The sequence below is a fragment of the Clarias gariepinus genome, chromosome 4 (assembly GCF_024256425.1).
Source record: "Clarias gariepinus isolate MV-2021 ecotype Netherlands chromosome 4, CGAR_prim_01v2, whole genome shotgun sequence".
NCBI lineage: Eukaryota > Metazoa > Chordata > Actinopteri > Siluriformes > Clariidae > Clarias > Clarias gariepinus.
The window spans coordinates 3,256,411-3,268,043 of NC_071103.1; the positions used below are offsets into that span (position 1 = coordinate 3,256,411).

Here is an 11,633-nt window from a genome sequence, read left to right on the forward strand (position 1 = left end):
GCAAGTCCAAGACCTTGTGGGAAAAAAAAAACTAAAAAAAAAAATTAAAAAAAAAACCACACTAAATTAAAAATTTGAATTGGCTTAGTCAAACTGTGGACTCAAATTCGATTTAAAACCGTAAACGAGCCGTTCATGCTTGTGGCTGAATAAAAATAATTCTGCAAAGAAGAGCGGGACAAAACTTTAGCCGCCCCCTGATGCTTGACCTTGCACTTGTTGCCGGTAAAACTTTCACAACCAGCTATTAGGTTTAAAGGGGCAATTACTTTTCCCTGCACAGGACCGTGTAGGTTTGGGTAATCTTTGTGTAATATTAAAATTAGATAAAAAACTAACAAGCTAACAAAACAGGACTGTCACACTCGAAGGAACATCGCGCTTAACCTTTCAAATTTGCGCTTCTTTTTCCCAGAGTCCTCTGGTGTCTTCGTGTGCTTGTCTGTTCGTCTCGGAGGCGTCTGGAGCAGAGCTTGGGCCGATCGGAGCCACTCGCTGATGGACCTCTGGGGCTGCTCTGGCGGCTCCTGAGCCAGACGGTCCAGACGGCTGGTGTCGGCATCTCCATCGCTAGACGACGAGTAGTCCAAGATCTCAGCCGCCACCTGATGCTAGACAAGAGACATGACTGTTTACCTTTTTTTTTATGTAACAGCAAAATAATACCATGATGACCGAAACCCAGTCAGTGCACACAGTGTTTAAACATGCCCAGTGATGCGGCTGTGCCTGAGACTCTGGCGCAACACCAGCTCGATTACTGGAGGTGCTCACGCGAACATGTCCTACTCTGATGACTGCATTTTATTATTATTATTTTTTTTTTTTAAAGTGCTTGTTTACTTTTGGCCAAGCAGAGACACTGATCGAGTCCTCCGTCCAGCCTGGGGCTTCACCTCACGCCTTTTCAATTATATTCAGATCAGGTAACGATAATGTTTTTATACGGGACGAAACACAGCGCTGGACGAACTAATAAAAACTGAAATATTACTAACAAGTATACTCGATAAGGTATAAGTAACCTAAAATAATCTATATAAAATGTAAGAAAATATTTTCCTGTAAATTAAATATCACGCTGTAGAAAAATAAGAGAAAAAACAAAAATTCAGTGAAACAGATTAATTATAAGCACTTATAGTAATTATCAAAGGTATTATAAATAATAATAATAAATGTTTTTTTTTTTTTTTACACGTCTTTAAATAGTGTAGCGTTACACAAACAGTGACAGAAACTTCCAGATATTGTCGTGTATGAGTTATTACTATTAAGGATTTCTATGGTATTATAAATAATAATATAGATATAAATGTATTAAATAGTGTAACGCAATACAAATAGTGACATTATTTGCTTACATGGCTTACATTACAAAAAAAAGAATAAAATGTAAGCAAACATTTTTCTGTATATTACACACATACATTACGCTGTAGAAAAGCAAGAGAAAAAAATAACATCAATCGAACTTATTTATAATAAAAGCACTTATTTATAAATGTTTTTTTTTATATTTATTTATATTTTTATTTATAAACTAATAGTTTTTTGTTACAAATGTAATTTTATAGAATATTGCTGTACAAACAGTGACAGAAATTTCCATATATCGTCATGTAATTATTATTATTATTATTACGGATTTACGAGTCGAGTCGTAAAAGCGACAGACGCAGACACAGGAAATGTCTAATTGCACGTCCTTTATACGCGTAAATAAGTGTCGAGTTTGATGCAACCATATGTGTGTGTGTTTGCGTGTGTGTGTGTGTCATGCTCAAAGACAACACATCTGACACAGTTAAGGAACCGGTTTGTTGTGGAAAAATCTGGTGCTCTACCTGCCTCCGTGTCATGTGGAGGCACGATCAGCATTCCAGCCGGCCCCGTCAGCCCACGTGTGCTTTTTTTATTCGCGTCAACTCCGGCCCACAGGGCCGCATGCCAACAAACCAGTACACCGCACATGCTCACTTTCTCTTTACCCCCCCACCCCCCTCCACCCCGACCCCCACCTTCTCTGTTTCTTCTAGTCCTTCTCTCTTGGTTGATCGTAGCACTACACCCTCAGTCACCCCCCCCCCACACACACACACACACACACACAACCACCCCAACCCCCCACAACACACACACACTCACGAGCGCACGCACCCCCAGCTCAAGAACACCATGTTCCTGGCTTTGAGTCAAATATGTGCTCGGCACACACCACGCTGAGTGGAGCTGAATGGATCCGTGTACACAGTTTATACTCTATAAAACTCTCTCTCTCTCTCTGTCTTTTTTTTTAACACACATAGCGAGGAAGCCGTTCTGTCGTTCCTACATGTGCAGGAACAGGACGGATCGACAGCTGTATGAGGAACATAAGCCGGCGTGAGGCCAATTGTCTGAGCAGCAAGTGCCGGAGCACGGATCCACCGGGAAAGCGGCGAAACCGAATGATTCATGACAAAATAAAAGGTCTACATCAGTGAGTCGACCGCAATCAAGGGTACAATTCATCTAAATGCCAGTCGTCCCCGACTTATGAATTTCCGCAGATACGAGCGGACCGCGGTTCTACTTCTGGTTCAATCACAGAAGTAGCTCACGTGTAAAAAAAAAAAAAGACACTGCAGTGCACCAGATACCAATATTTACAATTATATACAATATTTTCAGTGTGTAAGTAAATGTATAAAATGTCCTGTATATTGTATTAGTGTGTGCGTGCGCAGGAGATATAAGTCAGGTTAACCGGTTTTAATGAATCAGTCCGGGAGCACGATGATAGAAAATGTCCTGTAAATCTGTCCTGATGGTAAATAATCCTAATTTCGGAAAATCCTTAACGAGCCAGAGTTCACAGTCCAGTACAGTGGAAAACAGCTCTGAGACAAACTGGCATCCAGGATTCCCCTCACAATTTAAAGGCGCAGAGACAACACCATTACATTTGACATGTGAGATCCATTTCCTTAGGCGCGATTAACGTTTAGGGACACATGATGGCAGTCTAGGGGAAACAAGACGGAAATTTAGTCAAGTGGACTGATATACTTTACATTGTGTATTCGTGTCAATGGCGTATAAAGACTCAAGAACAGACTTAAGAACAAATCGGAAAACTTGTTCGTATGTCGGGGACGTCCTGTGAAAAGTTGGTAGAAACTACTCTACTGTAGGTTGATGGATACAAAGAAACAAAGAAACTGGAAGAATGCTGGGTGATGCTACACAAGAATAAGCAGCTCCTGCCTTCTGAGTGGACTAAAAATAAATAAATAAATTGCCCTTATCGCCTATAGATTGCAAGGTCCTGATAAGGTCCAACAATTTTCTGTTAGCTCACATGACTGAACTTTACCTGGATAAACTCAGATAAGGTGAAAACCTTTAGCAAACGCACATCTTTTACGTCCAACGTCCAAAAAAACTCTGTTTCTTTGATCTGACCGCAGCAAGGGGTCAAAAATCTGAAATTCTACGGCCAAACTGTAAACACTGGCACCTCTGTAAACACAAACATTTTCACCATGGTTTATCCTTGCAAAAAAAAAAAAAGAACTTCAGTGGATGCAAGAATTGTGATTACACAACTTTTTTAAAAAAGATTAACTTTTTTAAAGATTTTGTTAAAGAACTTTTAGCCAATGCTGTACTACGTGCCAATGTATGAATAGTTTAGAGCGCACACCCTGTAGGATTGTAAAGGAACAGCAACATTCCGACACCAGTCAACATGCATAAATAAATGATAAAAATAAATTCAAAATAAATAAATCAATTTTGCTGTTACATGAAGTGTCACAAAAGAACTGTATGGATTTTCCACGTCTGCAGTAACAATCGCCTTAAATAAGATTTAACCAGATGATCAATGATTACCTACAGGTGTGGACTACAACTGGGAACCACTGGACCGAGAAGAAAAAAAAGAAAGAAAAATAAGTGAGCACTCCCATATAAATTTGTGCGTAGTCTTTCCTCCTCTTTCTGTATCAGTGCATTGTTATCTTTAAAGTAAATTATTTGTTTAGGTTGTTAGAACCTAAAAGCAATTCACTTTAATTTCAACATTAAAAAATCTAATGCTGATCACGTTATGTCTCTACTTCATTCAGTCATAGTGATTACTTTTAAAATTTTCCTTGTAAATTCTAATTTTATGCATAAACCGTGGTGTACAGATACCCAGTCTAGTATGTTTCATGATGCGTTCGTCATCAGTTCAGGGGCTTCAGGTAATGCGAGGTCTTGTGCTGTTGTATTCTGCCACCTCAATGTTTTAAGTTATTTTCTGCCCACAAAAAGTTGTACAGAGTGGTAGACTTTTTGTCTTTGGCACCACTTTGAGCGCTTAGGGCACTGGCGGCTTGGTGTTCGGCTTCACACCTGCCCTAAGAGAAGCTGAGATCTGAGTACCAGCCGGTGCCCTGCGATCATTCAGCCACTGGAGTGAGAAGAGAGTGGGAGGGCTGCGTAAGGACCAGGGCACTTAAAAAATAATGTGCGAATGTGATGATGATGATTATGATGATCCACTATGGCGACCCCTAAAGGAGAGCAGCAGAAGTACTTGTTATTTTACATTTAACTTCATCTCATTTGCAGCATCAGATCAGACTTGTGATCGAATCGGGCCATGACATTCTCCGGTTTGGGAACGTCGTGTAATACCCTGAAAGTTTTCTGATGATTTGGCTGAATACGAAGTCAAGCTCTTAACGTGTACATGCACGAGTTTCTGCATCACGATGCTGCCGGATGATCGGCTGATTGCATAATCATATACAGAATTGTACAAACAGTAAGCCTATGACATCGTCTAACCTGATACACCTTATTTGAATAAACAGGTGAAATAATAAATACTACAGCTCAGATATCTGGATATTCAAATGGCCACACCCGACACCTCAGGGTAAATAGGTCTGGAGGTGAAACAAGACGCTCCAGCGCTCTCGTTAACAATCCTCATCTCGGGTTGCGGTCCCTGTGGAGTTTTACACGCCCTCATAGCGTCTGCACGAGGTTCCTCTGGGGTTCTCCGGTTTCATCCTGTACAACTTGCCAGTAAATGCGTCGGCTACACTAAAAACAGAGCACCCAGATACAGTGTGCATGTATTCAGATTGTATTCCTGACTCGAACCCCGCGTTCCCGGGACCAGAATGATGAAAGAATGAACAAAGGAAGATCATTCAAACTTACTCTTCTGATACCCCAAAAATAAGTAAAAAAAAAAATAAAAAAAAAGTTAGCACAGAACACCACAGCACAGTACTAAAATAAAGTTAATACAGCAAGTATTATAATATAAAAATACTAATATGAACATATAATAAAAAATAATTTAAAAAACTTAATTTAAAACTTAATAAACTTAATTTATTATAATTATATATAAATATATATAAAATATAATTTATATATATATTTATATAAATATATACATATATTTAATAAAAAATTAATTAACAAAAATAATTTAAAAAAATAAAAAAATAATAAAATATATATTATAATAATATAATTTTAATAAAAATAATTATTGTTAATATAAAAATATAAAATGTTTATTAATATAAATATATTGTTATTACTAATATAAAGATAAATAAAATAATAGAACTAAAATATGAAATATTTAATCATAGAACATTATATGCTGTATTTTATTAATCAAAAAGCTGATAGAAATAATTAACAAATGAGTATTAAAAAAAAATTACAAAATGCAAAAAAAAAAAAACCTTTAAAACTATTTTTTAAGATAATAAAATGATCTAAAATTATGTAAACAATCACAGAGCACGAAATAAGTTTGTGAAACCCGTCCTGTTTTTTGTTTTTAAGCGCGGTCCTATTCCTCCTCACCGCACTCTCAGTGCTCCCAGGACAGACTCAGGATCCAGAGATAAAGCACTGGATATAAAGTGATCACTCAAAAATGAATGCATGAATGAATGAATGAATAAATAAGTAAATAAATGAATGTTCTCAAGGAACCACACCGCCCCCTAGTGTCTCAGAAGGTCAGTCGTTTTTTCTGTCTCTGGTGTGACAGCTCATGTTATTTGGAATGCTGTTAAATATTTTCATTGAGGTGGAAACCAGAAGGAATAAAAAAAAATAAAAAAACAAAACACTTAATACCAGATGTGATTGTATTTTCTTTCTTTCTGCAATGTCAGGAAAAATCTGATTCATTTGTGAAACATCGTTTTTCATTTACGTCAGAGAAATCCCCCCCGCCCCCTCCTAAAAAAAAAAAAAAAAAAAAAAAAATATATATATATATATATATATATATATATATATATATATATATATATATATAAAATTTGTGGTTCGTTCATTTTTGGTTCGATTATCTGGTGTCACAAAGTAACGACTCAGAGGTTAAAAACCTCCAGGTTATTGATAATCCGCTCCAGGGGCGGGGTCTCGCTGCTGACCCCCTGCACGTCACAACAAGCCGGGACAGAAGAAAAGAATTTTACTGTTATGTAATCTACACATCAAAAAAAGCTCTATCATTTTTTAAAGTGACATCAGAAAGATACCACATCACCATCTTAGACTGTTTTATTCCCGTAAACGATGCGCAGCACATCATCGATACAAAGGTTTACGAACAACCTACGTATGCTGCATGCTGAGGTTTGCTTAAATAAAACTGAGCAGAAAGAAATTTTTTATTCAGTCTCGACAGAAATCAATTTAAAAAGAAAGAAAGTTGTTCTTCCATAAAAATGTTAACATTTAAAAAATTTAAACTGTACAGAATGTTAACCTTTAATTGGGTGCTTGTAATCAGAGTTAAGATATGACGATACAAGTGATATATTTGCGATATAAAAATGTTTTTGCTATAACACGAAACTGGTATTTTGTCCATACTTTAACTCACCGCACAAATTTGGTCCTTTGAAGTAGAAACATCCTCGTGCTCACTTTCTGAATCGATGCTGGGAAGCTCGTCTGTGTCTATAAACAAGACAAAAACGTCACAGCTGAGAGAGAGTGGACACTTGAGCGGACACTGGACACGTTTTCAACAATGTAAACATACAGTGCTGTAAAAAAAAAATCATTCGCCCCTTCTTAATTATTACTATTTTTTTGTATATTTGCATATTTTTTGCTATATTTTTTACTTATTATATTCTTGTCTAATATTAAAAATTGTTTGACAATATCAATCAAGTGTGACATATGTGTCAAAAAAAAGGGGGCAAATACTTTTCACAGCACTGTATACATATATACACATATCGCCCTTAAAAATTATGTACTTAGGGCTGCATCAGATTATTTCGACGCATATTACAATTGTAATTTGAACATCTATCATATTATTATGTATTGCCTAAAAAACATTTTAAAATTAAATAAATACTTAAACAATTGACGAACTTTTCATAAATTCCAGACTACGCGTACGCTACCCGTAATAAACCCTTATAGCCTTTTGCGATTAAATAAATGCACAGGACCGTATTGAAATTTCACTTGTCATGTGATTAATTGTGCAGCACTATTAAGATTTAATTATTTTATCACTGAAAGCCTGCGCTATCAGAGAGTCAGGCCGGTGTTGGGTTCCTATGTGTTGAGTATCATGACTCTGTGATTAGTGTGAGGGAGGCCATGGGAAATAAACACTGGGTGAAAGCTCCACTGCTGGCCAAACAGGGACCACCTCCACAGACTATTACACTAACACAGAGACAAACTGAACTTGACATTCTTAAACCCCTGAGTTAATTAATACAAGATTGGGAAATATTTATTTACATACAGTACTGTGCAAAAGTCTTGCCCCCTCCCCCTATTTATTATACTTCATATTTTGCTTCCAAAGTGCCAAACTTTCTTGAAATTTTAATGTAATCTTGAGAAATAGTTTTACAGGCTTCCTATCTTTCAGAAAAAATGTTTGTTTGTTTGTTTATCCACACAGCGACATACAAATCATAATAGCAAAAACAAAAAAAAATAGATCTGATTTAAATGCTGAGCAGTTGGAACAGACAACAGGGGAAATTAGGTTGTTTCTGAGGTTGGGTAAACAACTCATTTTTTGAAGCCTGTCACAGTAACAAATTTGTTCCTGTTTCTTTAATTGAATCTATATCATTTAATATGTAGAAATATGGGGGGGGGGCAAGACTTTTGTACAGGACCGAATAATAAAAATATCGACAGACACGTGTCGAGAGATATGTTTTGACTTTACCTGCTCCTGCGCTCAGGAAGCGGCTGTATCTGCTGAGCGTCACTCTGGATCTCCGAGTGGCCTTTGCGGCTGCGAAAGGAAGCCTAAGTGGGCGCTCATCATCAGCGTCCTCGTCCTCGCTCGACGTCCAGGCGATGTGGACAGGGTCCTCGCCTCCTGAGTCAACACAGACACAGGAAAGTAAAAGTAAAAACTCTTAAAAATTTTATCCAAACAGCACTCGATGACGTTTTGATAAAATCAGCAACCATCACGTTCAGACGCTTCTCTTGACATGATCAAGTGAATTCTTTAAGAAGTGTGAGAAAGCGTGACCATATTCACCAGATGGTGACGTCTGCGCCAGCTGCCGCAGCACAAGGCTCGTCCGTCTTGTAGCATCGTGTTTCTAAAAACGACAACAACAACAAGCATTGTTAGTCATCTCAGAAAGATGAGAGATGTAGTGAACAGTGAAAAGCTGCGCGCGGACACGCCTCTCCCCACACCTCGGTCACAGGCACGTCCAAGAAGCTGTCCCCGCATCTATCCCATGACGACTTGGCGGCTTGCGGCATCTCGCAGGTTCCCCTTCTGTCCCACGTGTCCTTGACGTCCGGTGGAAACGACAAGCCCCTCGTGCTCCTTTTGCGCTTTGGAAATTTTTAACAAGCATGGTCAGTTTAATCACATCACACTGACTAAAGGAGCGGACACAGACGCGAGGCACTTTCTTTCACCAGCACTGCCAGTCACAGTCAGTTAGGTCTGCCAGTTACAGGAGGATGTGTGTTGGCGGAGCAAAAATAACTGGTTAAGGAAATTAACAAATCGTAATCTGTTGATGATAACTGGTGTTCGTGGAACTGTTGTATAAAAGCAATATCACACTCTAGGCCATGCTGTTGTACTGAATATCAGCACAACAGCACTCTCTCTCTCATTATACCACACTGCTGTAGAATCATGGATTCTGATTTCTCATATGATTGGTTTCCTATAATACACCCATTCTAATATGTGTTTGTTTCTATAGTAACGGGAGAGGGAGGGAGGAAGAGAAAGAGAGAGAGAGAGAGAAAGAGAGAGAGAAAGAAGTAGTGTCCAAATTTAAATCATCTCATTCTGACAACTTTAGTATCTGGTTACGACTGATCTTGTTATTTATCTCATTATTATGACTGAATTTTTAATTTTCTTGCATGCAGTAAGTGGTAGCTGTGAGCCAACTATCTCACACCTTAATAAGCAACTTTTATCACAACTTAGTTATCTGGTTTCTGCAAATTTATCATCTCATTAATTCATGTTATAAAAGTAAGGTGGTGTACTATTTAGTTCTCTTGGTTATTATCTCATTCATTATCTCATTCATACCACCGTGCCACCTGGCTTTACTACATTTCCTTTATTTACCAAGCTGTCATAAGAAATTAATTATCTTGTTAATTATCTCATTCTTAATAGGTAATACTCCTATTCCTATTTTTTATATCTCATTTTCCATGAATTTTGGCCATGATTTTACTAAATCATGGCCATACCTTGATTATCATTCCAGAAATTCATTGTCTCATTTCTGTACAGTACAAAGGCATAGCTACATAGTACAAAGCTACATAGCTACATAGCTACCTCGTTCACACAACGTAATTATCTTGTTTAGCGTGGACACAACATATTTTATCTCATCCTCATGCATTAAATAAGCAGAATTTCAGTATCTTGTCCCTGTGACTCAACTATCTCGTTCGCTTCAGTTAGAGAGACGAGGCTACAAATCAGTCATCTTGTTAATCATCCTATTCCCATAATGTGCCCATGTCCTAGTTATGTCTCAATCCCAACAACTCAATTATTTCGTTCTCTCGCATAAATAAGCCAATGTGACAGCTTAAATATTTTGTCAATTATCTCATTCCTACAACTTAATTGTCTAATTTTTGCATGTTACTAAGCTATGGCCATAGCTCAATTATCTCATTCCTACAAATTAAGTATCTCATTCCTTCAAATTACTAAGGAATGGTTAAATATCAATATTCTTTTTAATCGTCTCATTGGGTCGCCTTACTGTCTCATTTCACCTTGTTACTACACTGTGATCACAACTTATTTGAGATGATCCACATCTCAAAAGCATGACATAATTATCTCATTTTTAAAATTAATTCTCTCATTTCTTCATATTACAAGAGCATGGCTGCAATCCTATCAATTACCTCATTCACGCCACCTAATTATCTTGTTCCCTCGTGGTACTAAGCCGTGGCCATAGTATGTTTTATTTCATTCTCACACATAAAACAAGCATGACTTATGAATTATCTTCCCCTGTGCCTTTAGTTTCTTCCAGTTCCTCCAGAGGTATGACTACAAACCAGTCGTTTTGGTAATTATCTCAATCCCATAACTTAATTATCTCATTCTTTTTCATTGTTGACCAAAAGTCGTGACCATGACCTAATTATCTCTTAACCCCGATGACTGGAATGATTTCATTCCTTCGCCTTACCAAGCCACTGTGACATCTTAAAAATGTTACTCATTATCTCATTCCCTCAACTTGTCGTACTTGTTTCCAAGTTACTAACCTTGGTTATCTCATTCCCTCACGTTACTTTTTGCGCAGGCAATGGAACAGTCTTGTCAATCATCTCATTCGCACGACTTACTGGTCTCGTTCTCTCACCTTCTACTGCGCGCGTGAGTATAACTTACCACATATCACATAACAATGACATCACTATCTCATCCACATGACTCGACTGCCATGTTCCGTCACGTGACTGAGCAGCCCAGGACATAGTTATCTCGTTCCCACCGCCTTATTACTGTGTTTTGCTCTTTCGGTTTAACTACGTGGTTCCTAAGCCTTGGTATTGATCTGTCGCTCGTTGATTAATTAAACTGATGACCGCGCTGTGATATTAAGAGTTATGAAACACCGCACGACCTGCTGAAACTCGCCTTAATGGTGAAACGCTGATTATTTTCCTGCAGCAGCGCCTCACCGAGTGTTGTGTTATGAGATAAATATAATACGCTCTTACCTTTGAAAATGCAGGCATTGCACAAGTATATAAGCGGGCGATTAATTAGTCCATAAGGATAAATAAGTTGTGAATGTTTCGAGAACCAGCATTTCTTTAACGCTGTGTGAAGAACCTGCTAGCCAAAATGCTAACCGGTAGATTTTCGCGGGACTGAAACGCAATGTCTTCTTCTACAGTAAAGCAGGTTCATAGCACTGACACCTAGCGGCAGGATGCGTGCATTGCAACCATCTAAACAGCCAACCGTGTGACGCTAGAAGTTAGATTAATATAAATCCATTCATATACGATATATTTATTTATTTTTTCCACAAACTAATAAAAAACAAAAAAATACTCAAACATACAAGTCAGCAAATACG

The 11,633-nt window shown here is 37.8% G+C and overlaps 1 protein-coding gene across 3 annotated transcripts in view; it reads right to left on the reverse strand.

The window, feature by feature from the left end:
* spidr (scaffold protein involved in DNA repair) overlaps positions 1–11,417 on the reverse strand; it is a 36,407-nt gene extending 24,990 nt beyond the window's left edge. Inside the window, exons 1-6 of one of the 3 annotated variants that reach the window (XM_053495270.1) lie at positions 11,269–11,417; positions 8,725–8,868; positions 8,561–8,624; positions 8,237–8,392; positions 6,908–6,984; positions 388–605 (exon numbers count right to left, since the gene is read on the reverse strand). In XM_053495270.1, the coding sequence (XP_053351245.1) occupies positions 388–605; positions 6,908–6,984; positions 8,237–8,392; positions 8,561–8,624; positions 8,725–8,868; positions 11,269–11,286 (677 nt within the window). In that variant the 5' untranslated portion in view covers positions 11,287–11,417. Of the gene's footprint in view, positions 1–387; positions 612–6,907; positions 6,985–8,236; positions 8,393–8,560; positions 8,625–8,724; positions 8,869–10,809; positions 10,826–11,268 lie in introns of those variants that run through there. The other 2 variants (XM_053495269.1, XM_053495271.1) reach the window with 2 other exon arrangements.
* Positions 11,418–11,633: the final 216 nt, after the last annotated feature.